We start from the raw sequence: 19,580 nt of genomic DNA on the forward strand, positions 1-19,580 counted from the left end.
CCAGTCGGCATATTGATGTGAGCAACCAGCTCCTGTAACCTGTAACGCTATGGGTATTTGTTCAATTACGACTTTATTGTACACCAGCATATAGTGACTGTGTTTAACACACAGACAAAGCTAAACCAACAACTACTGTCACTGTTTATAATACACAAGTAGCTTTTCAGTGGCAAACACTAAATGAACAATAATATTACATAAAAGTCAAAAGTAAATCATCTTAATCAAATATAATCTGCACAATCATACTTAATTAGTCACAAAGGACTTAGTCATGTTTATTGTGTACCGCAACACAGCTGATTACACTTGACTTAAGTTGGATTATAATTATATAAGAACCAAATGCAAAAACAAAGAGAAGCAATATGGTGTCTGCAGGCTGCAGTGAAGAGACTCTGTACAGCTATTACAGAACCAGAACTAGGCCAGATCACAGTCTGGGCCCTTCTCCCTGCTGGTTTGAGCCAATAACAAGCCAACATGTTTTTGTTGTCATTTTCTAGGTCTTTTATAAACTTGAGCTTGAGGCATACGTTGATACAATTTAGGCATTTACACCTGATATTCAGACTCCTAGCAAAGAATGTCAGATTTACATTTCTTATAGTTTAGAAAACTTTTTAATTGGTGACCCCGCTCTACACCCTAGGCAGCATCCTAGGGACAGGGCCGTCCTGGCATTGACAGAAGGGCTGAAGGTGGAATAAGAGCATCGCCTCTAGCTACAGTACTAGTAAATTACACCTTGCACACATTCCAAAGATAAAACACACATGACTGAACAGAAAACCGGAATGCAGACACACCAATCATGCTCAATGTTTAATGTATATTATTGGAATTTCTTGAGATGTTAAGATTGATTTTTAATTCGTAAATTACAGTCATTGATAAAAGCAAATTCTTAAGCAGAGCAGACCTTTACAAATTTACCCAGCAGGTCTAATCAGCATCAGGAACAAGCCTACGCGTTACTCTATATGCACTAAGTATAGGTAGTGTGTAAATTGTAATTTGATATGATATTGCTTCAGAATCAAAAAAGTTTAATAAACCAAAGTGACATGAATCCAAATTGTTAAGATATTTTTAAAATGTTCAAATGCTCAGAAGCATTCATGGAAATAATGACGTCTTCTAGAAGCTTTTTATTATTAAGGTAGAACAGAGAGGCGTCAGAGTGCAACCATCGGCCAGAGAACCTCATGGAAACATTCCGCTTCCGCTTTGTGAGGAGCCACCCGCCATTTTGGCTTTCCGCTATGTCTGCAGCCACGCACTACTCGTTCGCCGGGTCTTCTCTTAGGGAGGCGCGGTTCATCTCCAACGAACCTGTTGTTTGCCGTTGATCACGTGACAACCCCTTTGCCTCCAGCGGTGTGCTTGTCCGTGTTTGATGTGACGTCACGTGTTTCTTCGCCCGCAGGCTACAGAAACGCTTAAAAGCTGTACACAGCGGGGCAGACCGAACCCAGCCCGTTCACCGTGGAAGCAGGAAGGACACCCGGTGGTTCTTGGACCAAAGCGGCTCTGTCGTAATCTCGTGTGTGTTTAGAGCAAAGGTCTCGGTGACGCTGGAACATTTAAGTTGCCGTTAAGCGGAACGGAGAGAATCGCTGTTGAACCGAATCTGTAACGTTAGACTGTAGAAGCCGTCCGGGTAAGTCTTGCTCACTTAATGGGCTCCTCTGTTATAATGTTTTGTGCATGCACCTTGTCTCAGTCTTTTGTCGTCTGCTGAGTTATACAAGTCATCACGTAAGTCTCTAGAGATGAAGAGCAAACAAACATAGTGTGACTCTGCTTAACTCCGAGTTTATGAATATGCAGCCATTTAAAGTAGCTGCTCACTTTGTGGATCCGCCCTCCATCATCATAGTTGGGAGCAGGCTGCACATTTTCTCTTAAAGTGTAATTGTGATTGCCCTCACAAAATCAGTCTCTCTCTGTTTTTTTAGTGACATTATGAATTTCTTCCTGGAAACACTAAAAGTCCTCCTGCTGTCTATCTGGTACAACGTGGAGTCTTTCATCCACCTGTTTGTCCCCAAGAAGAAGAAGAACATCGCTGGTGAGGTGGTTCTGATCACTGGCTCGGGTAGTGGCATCGGGCGCCTCATGGCCCAGGAGTTTGCGGCTCTTGGTACAGTACTGGTGCTGTGGGACATTAACCAGGAGGGAATGAAGGAGACGGCGAGGCTGGCCAAGAGCAGCGGCGCCACTAGAGTCCACTACTACCTGTGTGACTGCAGTGACAAGAACGAGGTTTATAGAGTGGCTGACCAGGTAAAATGCTCCAAAGTTCTCTGGATAACCATCTGACCCCAGGCCAAACGCTGATCAAACTGGCCTCGGTCACGCTTTCAGCAGTTTCTCTGAATGCCGACCCGTCCCAGAGCTCAAGCCTGTATTCAGCTGCTGATGGTTAAAGGACTAACAGAATCCTCCAGCCAAACTAGAACACAGACTTTATCTTTCCTAGAGAACACAGAGATGTCCTCTTATCTCATCAGTGACATTGTGCCTCTCTCCACTGTTCAGTAACACTGACACCTGGCAGAATGCACGTCATTTTTATGTCCTCGGGTCAAAGGTAGTGTTAATTACAGATAACAGAGATGAATCAGGACTCAATTGTAGGGTAAACAGCTAGACTGGATTCTGGTTTTCATTCTTTAGAAACTGTCTTCCATTCTGACACCTATGGCCACATGTTAAGTCAAGGTAGTCTGCTGCAGATGAACTCTTTAAAAAAGTTGATAACTATCATATGAACTGATGGCTACACCTGCATTTGACTACAGAGCATTTTATTGATTAAGCTACTAATCTGATAAGAAGCTAATTTTGTTAAATATTATCGCAATATAAAATGGAGAAATCCTTACTTAATCTCTTAGACTGACGACAGTACCCTCCCTATAACAGTTATTTTACTGTTGCTGCATCTAGCAGCTGGAGTGTTGGCTTTATTTTTATAACCAGCTGATGAATGAAATGGTGACATCCTCCTGTCCTGCTCCTTCTGTTAATGAGGTGGATGGTGTAATAAGCAAACATTTCTAAGCTGTTCTCTACAGTTTCATTGTGTATAGTGAGTTTGGGTGTATAGGAGTGTAAGGAAATGGCCTCTAGTTTTATAACAGTCTACATATAATTAAAAGCTTCTGGTGGTCACACATATGTTCTCATCGGGAGGAATGCTCCAGACTTCTTGTGAGTGTGATGACTTTCTCACCAGACGAAACAAAGTGCACCAAGAGAACATGGACTTGGTTTATTTAAACAAACCGAGCCTGTAGGTTGAAAGCACCCGATGTAGGGCAGAGGTCTGACAAACAAATCTGTGCCTTCTGTCATCCTGCACAGTGCAGGATGTCTCATTTTGAACAATTTGCAGTGTTTTTTACACAGTGTGAAACTGCAAAGACAGGTAGGTTTGGAACCTCCTCCTGTAACTGGCAACAGTATCCTGCAGCGTTATTGAGAAAAAGACCATACAAATAAACTGTGCCCCCTCAGTGCCTCCTGTCTATCAGCACGCTGGTACCAGGTTATCCTTTAAGGATTAAGTTGACTGTAATGTATGTTCATTCCTCTTTGCTGTGTGCAGGTGAAACGGGAGGTGGGTGACGTCAGCATCCTGGTGAACAACGCTGGCATCGTGACAGGAAAGAAGTTCATGGATGCTCCTGATTCTCTGATTGAAAAGACTATGGAGGTCAACATAATGGCTCACTTCTGGGTCAGTCTGACAGGTTTTACCATCCATCACCCATTCCTAGTTTGTAACTGTACAGTAAACTGTCTCCTTTATGTTCTTCAGGTAATTCCAAAGGTGTATTTTGTTTCCTGTCAATGTATTGTCCTGTTTTGCTTTATACCTTTTGGAATACTTTGTGTGTGTGTGTGTGTGTGTGTATTCATGTACATTGTAGTAGTAGTCTCATCCCTTCTGGTTTGTGTGCTTGCTTTTGGTCCTCCTTAGACCTACAAGGCTTTCCTCCCGGCCATGATCGCCAACAACCACGGGCATCTTGTCAGCATTGCCAGTTCTGCTGGTCTCATAGGAGTCAATGGATTAGCAGGTGTGTGTGTATGTGTTCGTGTGTGTCTCCATCTATGTGTCCAATGCTTGTATTAACACTAGGCACTACCAAAAGGACATTTGGGTACTTAATCAATAACACAACCTATAAACCTCAACAACTAACTTTTTTCACTTGCACTTTTTCGTGAAAAGGGAAAGACTGTCTTTTTTTTCAAAAATAGAAATGTTAAAACTAAAATAACACGTCTTTATATGTACAGTAAACACATCAGCCAGAAAAAATAACAGCTAAGATACAAACAATGCATTATCTTCCAGTGATAAATGGAGGAGAAACAAGTAGATGATTGGAGTATTGACTTTCTGGGTGTTTGATACGAAGCAGAGAGCTGGGCGTGTAAAGGTTCAGCAGCCGCTTCTTTCACGCTGCCCATTGTAGAGAGGAGCTGGTGTGGAGGCAAACGTGGCACAGCAGCAGTAGTCTGTGGTGGTTAGTCCCATTTAGAACATGTTGGGTTCCGTTGCTACTTTTCTACTGTAGTAATATGATGTAATGTCTAATGTGTTGCTGGCCACTGGTGTAGATCTTGTTAAAGGTATTTATCCAGAAGATCACGCCATGTTTACTATTGCTGTGTCAGGATTTCTGTTTTTCTATCCGTTGGTGTAGATGTGTTTGTGAGTTGATGTGTGAAAACTCCTGACACTTTTTTATTTTCAGACACAGTCCTGGCTGAAACAGTTTTAGAAGAATAATTTCCCCCCTTGTTCAGTACTTTCAGTCATTTGGGTCATAGTTAACAGCGGTTGCTTAAGAAAGCATTTCTTAATTGTGGTTATCATCTACCACACAATCAGACTTGTATGTAATCATGCCCTGTGGTGCTCCGGGCCGCATTGAGACACACTGCTCTGTTGTAACAAAGTAAGTGATGGAGCTGCCCTCTGGCCTATATTAAACTTATGCAGTAACCCTGTCTGGGGCAGATTGTGTAACCACGTGGAGCAGGAAGTGCGCATCAGTCGACTTTCAACGCACTTGAGACTAAATAAGATAAACGGGGTCCCGACGGCAGCACTGTGTGGGTTTAGAAGATCAGCCTGGACCTGTTTGCGTTTAGGAACTAAACTTCTGGCATGAGTGCCTTTCTGTTTAATATGCAGTTGTTACTAACCTGTATTACGTGAGGTTTTTATGCTTGTTTTAGGCTTGTGTAAGTAAAACAGTGTCGAGAACAGTGAAGGAAGGTTGGCGTCTACACTGATTCAATTATCACCCATGGATTTGCGGCTTCGGAGGGAATTGTCCCTCTGAAGTTCTGGTTTCCTCCAATGCGTTAAGGAGCAAGGAGCTGTGCTAATCACCGTAACTGTGATTTTCTTCTTTTTCCTGTAGACTACTGTGCCAGTAAGTTTGCAGCAGTAGGTTTTGCAGAATCCGTGGGTCTGGAGCTGCTGGCAAGTGGAAAGGACGGCGTGAAAACCACCATCGTGTGCCCATACTTCATCAATACTGGGATGTTTGATGGCTGTCAAACCAAGTATGTCTGCCTCACATTTCATTCTGATACGGTTCCTATTGATTTGCTATAGGAATCGCATGTCTGTATTAATAGTTAACGTCAGACTTTGATTTTTGTCTTTGTGAGAACCCTGAGCTTTCTGTAGCTGTATGGGTTGAGGTCTGACAGTGCTGGAGGCAGCAGTGCCTGGCTCTAATGGCCACTGCTCCAAACTGTGTAAGTGAAGTGAGTGTAATCGACTCACTTCTCAGACAACCACTGATGGAGAAGTGAGATTTTTTTTTTTATGTAACATGACAAGTCTATTAACAACTGAAGATCGAAAACCTCGAAGGAAAATTAAACCAAGTGTAACAGAATGGAACTGGAAGTAAATCTTTTTAGGATTTGATGGACCAGTAGCATTACACCATTAGGAAAAAAGCCACCATTCCTGTGGCTTTTCTCTTAAACTGGGTCATGAATCACTAATTTTAAGTCTTGTAATATTAATGCATACATGTACTTTCTTCAACATAAAGCTTTAAATACTGTTTGTCTGATCTGTTCTGTTATGACATCCAGTGTCTGCCTGTGTTCAGCTGTAGTTCATAGTTTCTGATTATTAGGATAGGACAGAGTTGCCGAGTGTCGACACCTGGTTTAGTGACTGGGTCCAGCTTGGCGATGAACTTAACCTGTCTTAGAAACGTATTCTATTGGTACAGCTGGAGGAAGAAGGGGATCCATCTCTCAGACGTGCACCGAGGGGTGTGGGGTGTGGTGTGCTAAGGGTTAATGTCCAGCAGCAGGGTTCTCACTAGTTTTGACCATTTGTTCAGTACCAAATGTAAAAGCTCCAACAAATGGACACTTGAGATGAACATTACACTTGATTTCTTTAAACTAATGATGTTCAAAGAAATTCTCTGCTAAATTCTTTAGTAACGAGAAATGTATTGTATGAAGTATTTTCTTATTACTAAGAATTTCTTTGAAGTGTCATTTAAAATACTCATATTTATAGTTCCTGAACATTTAATCGTATTGATGAAACAATATTCATCTGTATTGACAGATATGTATCCGTGTATAATGTAACACTATGCTGTTACAGGAAACTTGAGCTAAAATCGAAACCTCCTATTTTGTGTTGAATAGTAGTAAAATATAAATACCTAAATATTTGTTTTCACCAAATGTTGATTCTAATGAGAGGCTGCACATTATTCCTTTAGTAAAGATGAATTATTTTATATATTTATTGCAAATAGTGTTTTCTTATGAAGTTCGAAAGCAGCATCTTTGACCCTTCACAAGGTAAAGCTTATTATTTACTGAGCAAGTGTTCAATGTTAGAGAGTCATCCAGATCAGAAGCAAGACCTTCTCCCCCGTGTTACTATCATGTCTCTCATGGAAAACCTTTTTGCCTTCCTTTTTCATCAGGTGGCCAAGACTAATGCCAATCCTGAAGCCTGACTATGTGTCCAAGAAGATCATCAACGCTGTGCTCACAGACCAGGTCTTTCTCCTGGTGCCCAAGAGCATGTACCTTCTGGCCGCTCTGAAGAAGTTAGTGTCTGGCTTCTCTTTTCTACACAAAGATCTTTTACATAGTTTAACACAAAAAAACGCTTGGTCAAACTGTCAAGGGACGGCAATGAAAGGACCCACATGCGCAGCACGGAGGCAGGGTTATGATCAAAAAAAGAAGTTTATTTTCCCAAAAAAGCACGGTCAGACGGTCCAGGTCATACACGGGAGGGTTTAAAGCAGTAACAAGGGGAGCAGGCAATCTCGAGTCCAATGTCCAGGCAGGGTTCGTACACAAAGAGGCTCAGCGAAAGTACAGGCAGGGATGAGACAAACTCACGGTCAGTAGCAGTCCAGGGTCAGGCGATGAAACATGCATACACTCATGGAACTCGGATACGTTGATGAAACTGGGGCACTGAAGAAACACATAAACAACGATCTGGCAGAGAATCGATGCGACAGGTGGTGGTTAAATACACGGAGCCGATCACTGATACGAAACAGGTGAGTGTAATGAGAAACGGAAATGCTTACAAAATAAAACCGGAAACTGGGATCAAAAACAGAAGAGTCCTTTCAAAGTAAAACCAGGAACGAAAACCTGACAGTACCCCTCCCTCTAGGGCGTCTTCCACGGCGCCCACGGAAGCCCCCCCCCCGAACCAGGGCGGGCGGAGGGTGGACACAGGAGGAGGGACTGAATCCCTCCCCTTCCAGGCAGACAAGCAGGGTGGGCGGAGGGAGGACCGGAGGAGGGTCAAAACAAGAGTCCACAGAACCAAAACCGAAAGTCCATGACAGGGAGAACAGAGTCCAGGAGTTCCTCACGAGGGTGGTGGCAGGAGAGTCCACCACGACGGCTGGCGAGGTCCGGGAGAGCAGGGCTGAGCCCAGCCCCCTCCCCGACGGAGATGCTCCGGGGGTCCCAGGGTCGCGGCGGACGACGACGGCAGAGGCCCCGCCATCGCCGCGGCAGGCGGGGACTCACCCCAGGCGAACGGCCGTGGCGGTGGCGGAGTCGAGGCGGACGGCGCCGAAGGAGGCAGCGCCATCCAATCAGCAGGCGAAGCCGAGGGCGAGGCCACCAGTCCGGCAGCCGAGACCAGGACGAGGCAGGAACCGATGCCGGTGCGGCCGGAGCCGAGCCGCCAGGAACAGATGCAGGTGCGGCCGGGGCCGAGCCGCCAGGGACCGATGCCGGTGCAGCGGGAGCTGCGACGGGAACGACCCCCTCCTGGAGGTCCGCCGGGACTGCGACGGGCGCGACCCCCTCCTGGAGGTCGACAGGAACTACGACGGGCGCGACCCCCTCCTGGAGGTCCGCCGGGACTGCGACGGGCGCGACCCCCTCCTGGAGGTCCGCCGGGACTGCGACGGGCGCGACCCCCTCCTGGGGGTCGACAGGAACTACGACGGGCGCGACCCCCTCCTGGAGGTCCGCCGGGACTGCGACGGGCGCGACCCCCTCCTGGAGGTCCGCCGGGACTGCGGCTGGCGCGACCCCCTCCTGGAGGTCCGCCGGGACTGCGGCTGGCGCGACCCCCTCCTGGAGGTCCGCCGGGACTGCGGCTGGCGCGACCCCCTCCTGGAGGTCCGCCGGGACTGCGGCTGGCGCGACCCCCTCCTGGAGGTCCGCCGGGACTGCGGCTGGCGCGACCCCCTCCTGGAGGTCCGCCGGGACTGCGGCTGGCGCGACCCCCTCCTGGAGGTCCGCCGGGACTGCGGCTGGCGCGGCCCCCTCCTGGAGGTCCGCCGGGACTGCCGCTGGCGCGACCTCCTCCTGGAGGTGCGCGGGAACTGCCGCTGGCGCGACCTCCTCCTGGAGGTGCGCGGGAACTGCAGCTGGCGCGACCTCCTCCTGGAGGTGCGCGGGAACTGCAGCTGGCGCGACCTCCTCCTGGAGGTGCGCGGGAACTGCAGCTGGCGCGACCTCCTCCTGGAGGTGCGCGGGGAACTGCAGCTGGCGCGACCTCCTCCTGGAGGTGCGCGGGAACTGCAGCTGGCGCGACCTCCTCCTGGAGGTGCGCGGGAACTGCAGCTGGCGCGACCTCCTCCTGGAGGTGCGCGGGAACTGCAGCTGGCGCGACCTCCTCCTGGAGGTGCGCGGGAACTGCAGCTGGCGCGACCTCCCCCTGGAGGTGCGCTGGGACTGCAGCCGGCGCGACCTCCTCCTGGAGGTGCGCGGGAACTGCAGCCGGCGCGACCTCCTCCTGGAGGTGCGCGGGAACTGCAGCTGGCGCGACCTCCTCCTGGAGGTGCGCGGGAACTGCAGCTGGCGCGACCTCCTCCTGGAGGTGCGCGGGAACTGCAGCTGGCGCGACCTCCTCCTGGAGGTGCGCAGGAACTGCAGCTGGCGCGACCTCCTCCTGGAGGTGCGCAGGAACTGCAGCTGGCGCGACCTCCTCCTGGAGGTGCGCAGGAACTGCAGCAGGCGCGACCTCCTCCTGGAGGTGCGCAGGAACTGCAGCAGGCGCTGCCTCCTCCTGGAGGCCGGCGGGCGCTGCGGCTCCGAGGGTGAGAGGGACTGGAACGACCTCTCTCGGGCCGACAGGAACGGGGCCTGGGGCGACCTCTACTTGGCCTACGGGAACGCCCTCAACTTGGCCTACGGGAACGCCCTCAGCTTGGCCTACGGGAACGCCCTCAACTTGGCCTACGGGAACGCCCTCAACTTGGCCTACGGGAACGCCCTCAACTTGGCCTACGGGAACGCCCTCAACTTGGCCTACAGGGACAGGAACGGCATCTACTTGGCCGACAGGAACGACCTCAGCTTGGCCGACAGGGACAGGAACGACCTCAGCTTGGCCGACAGGGACAGGAACGACCTCAGCTTGGCCGACAGGGACAGGAACGACCTCTACTTGGCCGACAGGGACAGGAACGACCTCTACTTGGCCGACAGGGACGACCTCTACTTGGCCGACAGGAACGACCTCTACTTGGCCGACAGGAACGACCTCTACTTGGCCGACAGGAACGACCTCTACTTGGCCGACAGGAACGACCTCTACTTGGCCGACAGGAACGACCTCTACTTGGCCGACAGGAACGACCTCTACTTGGCCGACAGGAACGACCTCTACTTGGCCGACAGGAACGACCTCTACTTGGCCGACAGGAACCGGAACAGGGACTAGAACGGCCGCAACATGGCCGACAGGAACGGCCGCAACATGGCCGACAGGAACGGCCGCAACATGGCCGACAGGAACGGCCGCAACATGGCCGACAGGGACAGGAACAGGAACTAGAACGGCCTCAACATGGCCGACAGGAACGGCCGCGACATGGCCGACAGGAACGGCCGCGACATGGCCGACAGGAACTGGAACGACATCTACTCTGGAGCTGGCATGGCTACTTGCCGCTGCCAAGCTCGACGGAGCAGACGTCGGGCCTGATCGGGTGTGCACAGCACCTGCACGACAGGTGGTGCCCTCTGGTTGGGACACGACCTGCGCGTGACTGAACTGAACCGGGACAGGAACGTGACTGGACTGCACTGGAACCGGGACAGGAACGTGACTGGACTGCACTGGAACCGGGACAGGAACGTGACTGGACTGCACTGGAACCGGGACAGGAACGTGACTGGACTGCACTGGAACCGGGACAGGAACGTGACTCGACTGCACTGGGGCCGGGACAGGACTCGACTGCACTGGGGCCGGGACAGGACTCGACTGCACTGGGGCCGGGACAGGACTCGACTGAACTGGGGCCGGGACAGGACTCGACTGAACTGGGGCCGGGACAGGACTCGACTGAACTGGGGCCGACTGAACTGGGCTCGACTGAACTGGGCTCGACTGAACTGGGCTCGACTGAACTGGGCTCGACTGAACTGGGCTCGACTGAACTGGGCTCGACTGAACTGGGCTCGACTGAACTGGGCTCGACTGGACTGGACTGAAACCTGGACTGGACTGAAACCTGGACTGGACTCGACTGGAGCGGGGCTCGACTGGACTGGGCTCGACTGGACTGGGCTCGACTGGACTGGGCTCGACTGGACTGGGCTCGACTGGACTGGGCTCGACTGGACTGGGCTCGACTGGACTGGGCTCGACTGGAGCGGGGCTCGACTGGACTTGGCTGAAACCTGGACTGGGCTCGACTGAACTGGGCTCGACTGGACTGGACTGAAACCTGGACTGGGCTCGACTGGACTGAAACCTGGACTGGGCTCAGCTGGAGCGGGGCTCGACTGAGCTGGGCTCGACTGGACTGAGACCTGGGCTGGGCTCGACTGGACTGAGACCTGGGCTGGGCTCGACTGGACTGAGACCTGGGCTGGGCTCGACTGGACTGAGACCTGGGCTGGGCTCGACTGGACTGAGACCTGGGCTGGGCTCGACTGGACTGGAGACTGAACAGGGCGCGGCTGAACTGGGGACTGGGCAGCGCGCGGCTGAACTGGGGACTGGGCAGCACGCGGCTGAACTGGGGACTGGGCAGCACGCGGCTGAACTGGGGACGGGGCAGCACGCGGCTGAACTGGGGACGGGGCAGCACGCGGCTGAACTGGGGACGGGGCAGCACGCGGCTGAGCTGGGGACGGGGCAAAACACGACTGAGCTGGAGACTGGGCTAAACACGACTGAGCTGGAGACTGGGCTAAACACGACTGAGCTGGAGACTGGGCTAAACACGACTGAGCTGGAGACTGGGCTAAACACGACTGAGCTGGAGACTGGGCTAAACACGACTGAGCTGGAGACTGGGCTAAACACGACTGAGCTGGAGACTGGGCAAAACACGACTGAGCTGGAGACTGGGCAAAACACGACTGAACTGGAGACTGGGCAAAACACGACTGAACTGGAGACTGGGCAAAACACGGCTGGACTGGAGACTGAGGACCGCGTGGGAGCAGGAAATCCTCCCAGGGAAACAACCATGGAGCTGGGCAGGTTGGTGCAGGCACGACGATCCGACGGGGCGGGGAAGAGGAAACCGAAACCATCGGCGGTGCGACCGGCGCTGGCGTGGTACAGAGCGCGTCGCTTAGCTCGTCAGACTTCGCGCACAGTCGCTCATAGAGGCGACGAACACTGGGGTGATCTAACGCGGTGTCATCGTCCTCCAGCGTCAATATCGCCACCTCCACGGCGCTGCGCTGGTCCTTCGGGTTACTAGCCCGTCGGTAATCCTCCGCGAGGATCTCGAAATAAACACGTAGGTCGCTGGTTAGCTCGGCGCAGGTAAACTCCATACTTCCGCGGGAGAGTTATATTCGCCGTAAAAAAAAACAAGGAAAAACAGTCACTGACCTGACCGGAGGCTAAGTGCTGGCTGGGTCCAAGTTTGGCCAGATCGTTCTGTCAAGGGACGGCAATGAAAGGACCCACATGCGCAGCACGGAGGCAGGGTTATGATCAAAAAAAGAAGTTTATTTTCCCAAAAAAGCACGGTCAGACGGTCCAGGTCATACACGGGAGGGTTTAAAGCAGTAACAAGGGGAGCAGGCAATCTCGAGTCCAATGTCCAGGCAGGGTTCGTACACAAAGAGGCTCAGCGAAAGTACAGGCAGGGATGAGACAAACTCACGGTCAGTAGCAGTCCAGGGTCAGGCGATGAAACATGCATACACTCATGGAACTCGGATACGTTGATGAAACTGGGGCACTGAAGAAACACATAAACAACGATCTGGCAGAGAATCGATGCGACAGGTGGTGGTTAAATACACGGAGCCGATCACTGATACGAAACAGGTGAGTGTAATGAGAAACGGAAATGCTTACAAAATAAAACCGGAAACTGGGATCAAAAACAGAAGAGTCCTTTCAAAGTAAAACCAGGAACGAAAACCTGACACAAACTCTGAGTACTTTAGAATGTTCATAAATACAGTATGTTAGTTGCTTGTCTAACAGTGGCACGTAAAGTGACACGGTAGATAAGTATTCAAGGATGACTGCGATTGTGGCCAGATGGTGGAGGCTGAGAAACGAAAGTCAAACATGTACAATGTGAGCTGCTGTGTAGGAAATAAATGCAATGATTGGCAAATACATCAACCCATACTTTATTCAGAATAGAACATACAGTAAACAACCTATTGGTTAAAATTGATATGATTTAATAGAATATTATGGAACTTTTTCTGTGAAACTGCTCAAACACTTTTTTCTGGAAGTGTGAGGCCACATGTCCTGCAGAGAATGGTACTTGGGGTCAGTGCAGGCCCAGAGATGTTCAGTTGTGATGTTGTCATTTGTGCAGTGATTCCTTTCAGGTTTTAACTCTCTCCACAACATTACTGTTACTGTAGATGGTTGATTCTTTAAAACGTTAGCATTTTACCTTTAGGTGGCTTTTCTGCAATAGTTTGCCAAGCTAGGATGCAGTTTGTCCCAGATAGAACCTCTGCCCATTTTCACGCTGCCGCTGCCAACCCATGCAGCCCAGGTGTCAAATGCTGTATGTGTGAACCTTATTTCTCCAGCCTTTCTTTCTCACTTTCAGCTCTACATGTGTCTGGAAGTTAAGTCAAGGCAGCTTGACTCATTTTCAGTTAAAAGGGTGAAATGTAGCTTCACAAGTTTACAATTCAGAGGAGTTATGAGAAAAATTGGAGGCTTTGCCAAAAGCGTTCTGGAGCACACATGCACCAGCAGCTCCCTCTGTCCCAGAGACGCTGTCCAAGTTAATTACTCATTCTTTTTAATTTCTGTTCTGTGGCGTCCGTAGCCTCCTCCTGTGTTTCTTCCGTGTCCTGCAGTGGAAGACTCTTCTCCTTAGCTCTTACCTGGGGTTGACCCCTCCACTACCCCCAGGCTGCATTGAAATCCTTTCACACATTATTCTGTCCACATGTTGAGCAACTTTGATTATATCTGTTGCCAGGGGAGGTTTGAGTTGTTGTTTTGCGTTCATTACATATTTATTTTAAATAAATGAATACATTGATGAATGAAAACAAGTATATATAGACAAATATGTTGCTTCTTGGGTTTGTAGTTAGTGACATTCCTATCGTAGCTAGTAAATGTTTACTGATAAAATCATAAAATGACTTGTTTTACATTGGAGGAAAACAAAAATTGTTTTATTTATTCCCTGGTGTTATACTTTGTCTATGGTTTGGTTAATGGTTCTGAGAAGTATTAGGAGGTTCCGTTAGACATAGTGATTATTGTAGGTCATTGCCTGTGTGCTCTTGTCATGACTGTCTGCTACACCATGTTTGTCTTGGCTTTGATGTAGTTCACGGCCTGAACTGAACCGGAGTCATGATGATCTGTTGGCTTCAGGTGTTTAGACCTACCTGCACACAAAGTTTCACTAGCACCATATTATGACAATGGCTGTGACTTTAGCGCTGACAACCTGGGGGCATTTCCTTTATTGCCTAAAAACATGGTTGGTTCTTAAGTGGTAGTAAGGCTCAAAGATTGAGCTAGAGAAAAGATAGAGTAGCTGCAGGTGATCTGTAGTCATATCTACTAGCTGAGACTCTGACAGTGAAAGTGACGATAATAATAATATTATGAATGGCACAAAGGGAAGTTACAGGTCACTTCCAGTGCAACCAGACACCTGCGTCTGTTAATAATAGACCATCTTGAAGATAGTTGTAGTGTGTGCGTGTGGTTTCTATATCCTGAAGCTAAGGCTTTTTTTGTAGCTTGATTAGTTAAATGATTTATTGAAGCAGGTTTCGTAGGGTTTAATTTCCAGTTTATTGTTTTCCCATCACTTCCCTCCATTTCCTCTTCTCATTAGCTTTATGAGAAGTGTCTGCTGGTTTTCTGCCATTGTAATGATGCACCTGTCCAAGTTAATTTATTTTTACAACTGTTTATTGCAAACAGAGGCTTTAATGCGTGATAACGAAACAAAGATGGAGATGAGAATACGAGATGGTACCAATCAGACAGAACCACATGGGACACACAGTAATCACTTGATTAACACCAGTCAGTTACACCTTGTTATCTCTTCATTAATGGCCTATTACTCTGCAAGTGTCAGTGAGGCAGCTGTGACTGTGACGGTACATAGATCATTGCAGCAGAGAGAGACGAGCTGATCAGACACAGCGTTGTGTTATGACCATGTGTCAGATTCTGATCTGTTAGTTTAGTCAAAGAGGAGGAATTGTGTCTGATCCGAGTGTGATGGTAATGTAGTTCGGGTGTTATGTTAATGTAGTTTGGCCTATGTCACTGAGAGCTCGTCTGTAATTGAAATTACAGCGTCTGTTGTTTTGGTCAAAGAGTGAGAGCAAGATCTACGTGTATAGGATATATGAACAATAACTGCTCCTGTGGCTCATGGATCAGAGTCCTGGGATCTAATCCCACCTTGGACTGGTGTTTACAGAGGTGACGTGTGCTCCACTAGGTAAAAACAGGACTCTGTTGCTTTTTAGGGGAGGATGGTGTCAACACTCCCTCAGCCTGGTGTTTGATATGAAGAACGTTTCTATCTGCATTGTTCAGCTGTTGTTGGTGTAGCTGTAGACACAGCAGTGGTTGGTGGAAGTTTACTGCAGCTTTCTTCATTGGTCCATTGCCAAGTGCCTGTAGGTGTGAGCTTGTCCATCTACATATGTGATGGATCGACGAGTTCATGGTAACTACATTGGGCTGTTTAGAATAACGTGTTTTATTTGTTATAGTGAAGCCTTCACACATTGGAAGACGTCACAGCTCATTATCATTTTGCTAAACATCATCCTTGTTTCAAGGGAATAAAAGCCTACCTGTACCAGCTCAGGTGTTTCTAAGTCAGGAGCTATTTCAGCCGTTCAGTCTGAATGTGTCGGGTCCAGGTCTATTTCATCTGGCTGCTTGAAGTGATCACACCTTGTTGAGTGGATGATTGATCTTAGAGTTTGTCCTTCTCATATTTTTACTTCAGTACCTTTTGATCTCATGGTCTTTTCCCATGGTTCCTCTCCTTTGATCCACAACATTATGGTTCTGGACAAGGCTGAAGCTAGTGCTGCATCACTGAACTTGACTGGTCGGTTTAAATATCTTTTGCCTTACTTGGCAAAAGCACAAAGTAAATGTCCTTCCAGCTCAGTACTCCATAAAGAGCTGCTTTTCTATGGATGCTGCATTCAGGGGCCACCTGTTCAATTTGTTTGCACCTTTGGCCTTTTGTGAATTCTGATCATATCAGTGGATGTTTCACAAGGACTAACACTTGTAGATCATTTCAAGTCTACCTTTCATTAGCAAGCAGCACAAATAAATTTGCCTGTGTACCAGAATACAAAAGCAGGAAGACTTATTCAGAAATAAAGGCTAAGGTGATCATATTTAATAACACAAGACGTTTCCAATGAGAGAAAGAATTGCATGCATGTTGGTCCTTAGTTATGTGGTATTAAAATACATGTTTTATTGACATGTTTAATCAACTGCAGTGAATAAAGTAGATTTTATAGACTAAGTCTACCTTAACCCACTGAAGGCTGACATATTTGCCTCATTGAGGTAATTCTCAGTGTTTCTGTAGCTTTAAACATGAAACTTCATCTTTTGGTCAAAAACCCCAGTGCAGTACTTAGTTTAGCCTCCTGGAAGTTCACTGCCTCCATTAGTTATTAACAGCACTTCCCATCACTTGACCTAAATGAAGTGTTCTCTGAGGAGACCTGCTGATAGTTTCTGATGGTGGACGCCTCAGGCTTCAGCTGATAGTTTGGACCTTAATAACCTTTGATAAGAAGTGTGCTGCAGAGCTTTTCTCCTCTTGTTTTTTGTCTGAGGACAGACTCATTATTCTCTGCCAACACAGCTCACACAAATGGTGATAGAGCCTCATCTGTCACCTCTGTTCATGTCACATAAAAGCTATTGTACTCAGGCTTTTATCAATGTATCAATGGTGTATTAATCAGCTTTGTCTCTGCTCCTTCTTTGAAGGCTGTCATTGTTCATTGAAAAGCTGCTAACGTTGGTTAATATAGGAAAAGAAAGCATCACACATTCATAAAGACTTTTGTAGCACAGCCTCATAGTTATTAGTGTTGGCACCAACGAATAAACTGCTCCAGTGTAAGGAGTATTGCTCCACTTTAGCAGTGCACGCTCATGAGATGCTGTGCTGAAGTCCATCTATTCATTTTCTACCGCTTGGTCCCATGCGGGGTTGCAGAGGTGCTGGAGCCTATAACCAGCTATCTATGGGCAGAGGCATGGTACAACCTGGACAGGTCTCCAGGCCAGACCTATGCAAACATAGGGAAAGGTACCCGGTCCTCCCCGGGAATCGAACCCAGGCCCTTCTTGCCAACTCACTGCACCACTTGTGCTGAAGTCAGAAGTGTTTAAGGCAAATGGATTTTGTTACTAATTTAAAGTCTCTTCATAAATATATTTACAATTTTGTTTACCAGACAGAACTCTTGCTAAAATGTTGTTGCATCAACTTCTACAAAGGGATATCTCCAGCCTTTTGCATCATGTACAATCACATGCTCGTTAGATGCAATATTTACTTTTTAAGGAAATAACTAGTTGTGTGCATTCACTCACCAATGGCTAAAAGGAAGCAATTTCATATCTGAAAGCAATGGATGTCACATTTTAAGCTTCACTTCTATATTTAGCAGTTTTACAGATGTGTATAATATTGACAAGTTTAATTTGCCAGTCTGGCTGAATTGACATATGAGACATATCTTCATTATAACTTACACACATGGTGTGGTAACTACAGGGATGTCATACACCTGGGTGCTTGCCGTTACAAATTAAATCTCGTTGAGACTGGTTTATTGGAGAAATTCACTAATGCACAAGTGGCTGAACTTCTATTTTAACCTTTTCTAATTATTAATAATATATATTTGTATAAGTGTGCAGTTTCATAAACTGTAATGAGAAACAAATATACTGTCCATTGTCATATTATGACAGAAGGCAAGACTAATATTGATGTTCTAATGTGGCACATGCATCGGCTGCTCTGCACTCGTTAAAGTCTGAATATGTTAATACCAACTCATGTTGTCACGCGTCAAAGGGAGCAGGAACAGCACTGGGGTTCGCACCCACACTTGGGTCCTAGCAGGTTTGTCTTAGACTTGGTTTCTCTTCAGCGTTGATTTGTTAGCTTAGGTTCCATCATATTAACTGTGTGAAAGTCTTACTCTGAATGATTGTTCACATGTCGAATTTGAATTTACAAGCTTCATATTTAGCTATTTTGTGTTACAGTATGTCATTAGAGTGTTTGATGGTTTAGACACTGGAGAAGGATTCATTTAAACCAAAGCCTAACACTTAGTCAGATGTCATTTTATGAACTAAACTTGTGTCAGACTGGTTATCTAATCAAACCTGCGATCCTCTCTCCACAGCATCCTCCCTATGAAGCAGGGCATTCTGTTGGGCCAATACATGGGAGCCTTCAACCTGATGGACAAGTTCAAGGGGCGCTCTATAAAGCAGGAATGAGAGAGAAAGCATCACCTAAATGTATTTTAACCAATGATCTGTTTTAATCTAACTGAATCTTCCTTCCATTATACTCTGTGCTGGTGCTGTATAACTCAGTGGTGGCAATGAACGGACTGAAATCTAATAGTGAAGGCCTCATTCGGGTCAGCTCACTACTTCATCACTTGTTTTAGTTTGACATTTTGTTCAGTTATATGTGCTTTGGATCAAGGACCACTCCTGATGGATCATGAAATAGTTTGGTTGTTGTTCCTGTAGCCAGTGTTCATGACTGAGTGAAACAGCATTACACTAATCATCACCAAGCTGTTCCTGCTCTGCTCTACAGTGACAGTGACAACTGTGCTAAAGCTGAAGCTAGCAATTAAAAAAAGACGTCTGCTGGATCGAACCCGAGGATAGCCTCTTCAGGGTTCATTTCATCATTTCATTGATGTATCATTAACATTGTTATGAATGTTGTAAACATTGCTAATACTCAGGTAAAGTGAACCATATGTGTCTGATACGTCTCCCGGTTAAGACTGTGATGGTCCAGAGCAGACCTGGTCCAGCTTGTATAATAATAATAATAATAATAAGAAGGATCATCAATAATAGAAGTAATGTAGATGGATTAATAGATCATGTACTGGTAACACTGAAGCAAGATGTATATACACACACATACATACATTCTATCCAAGGTTGTGTCATAGCGCTTGTATGTTATATTATGTCACTGTTTACCAGCACGAGCATATGTCATATGTGGAAGTTGGTGTTTTTATGTTAATGTGTAAAAGATATCCATTCTATGAAGGGATTGCAGTTCAAAGCACCGATTGCCTTAATTATGATTATGAAGAAAAATGGGCCAAATAAATGTCAGGAAGCCGGCGGTTATTCTAACCGTATATTGTACATGTCTTGGTTCTAAAACATCACTGTCACAATGTCACTGTTAACTACCTGCAACTGAAATGTTGAAAATACAGATCATCAGTTTTAACATGTTTTTCTTCCAGTCTTTTGAATCCATTTAAGCTTTAGCAGTATTTGCTAAATAAAAAAA

The 19,580-nt window shown here is 47.4% G+C and overlaps 1 protein-coding gene across 1 annotated transcript; it reads left to right on the forward strand.

Moving 5' to 3' along the window:
• Positions 1–1,273: 1,273 nt before the first annotated feature.
• Positions 1,274–19,517, forward strand: LOC114844042 (epidermal retinol dehydrogenase 2-like). Its single transcript, XM_029131061.3, has 7 exons — positions 1,274–1,666; positions 1,965–2,292; positions 3,620–3,751; positions 3,995–4,094; positions 5,454–5,598; positions 7,008–7,133; positions 18,427–19,517. Exons 2-7 carry the CDS (start codon positions 1,972–1,974, stop codon positions 18,521–18,523), a joined length of 921 nt encoding a protein of 306 aa, XP_028986894.1. The 5' UTR covers positions 1,274–1,666; positions 1,965–1,971; the 3' UTR covers positions 18,524–19,517.
• Positions 19,518–19,580: the final 63 nt, after the last annotated feature.

This window comes from Betta splendens, chromosome 17 (genome assembly GCF_900634795.4).
Source record: "Betta splendens chromosome 17, fBetSpl5.4, whole genome shotgun sequence".
Taxonomy (NCBI): Eukaryota; Metazoa; Chordata; class Actinopteri; order Anabantiformes; family Osphronemidae; genus Betta; species Betta splendens.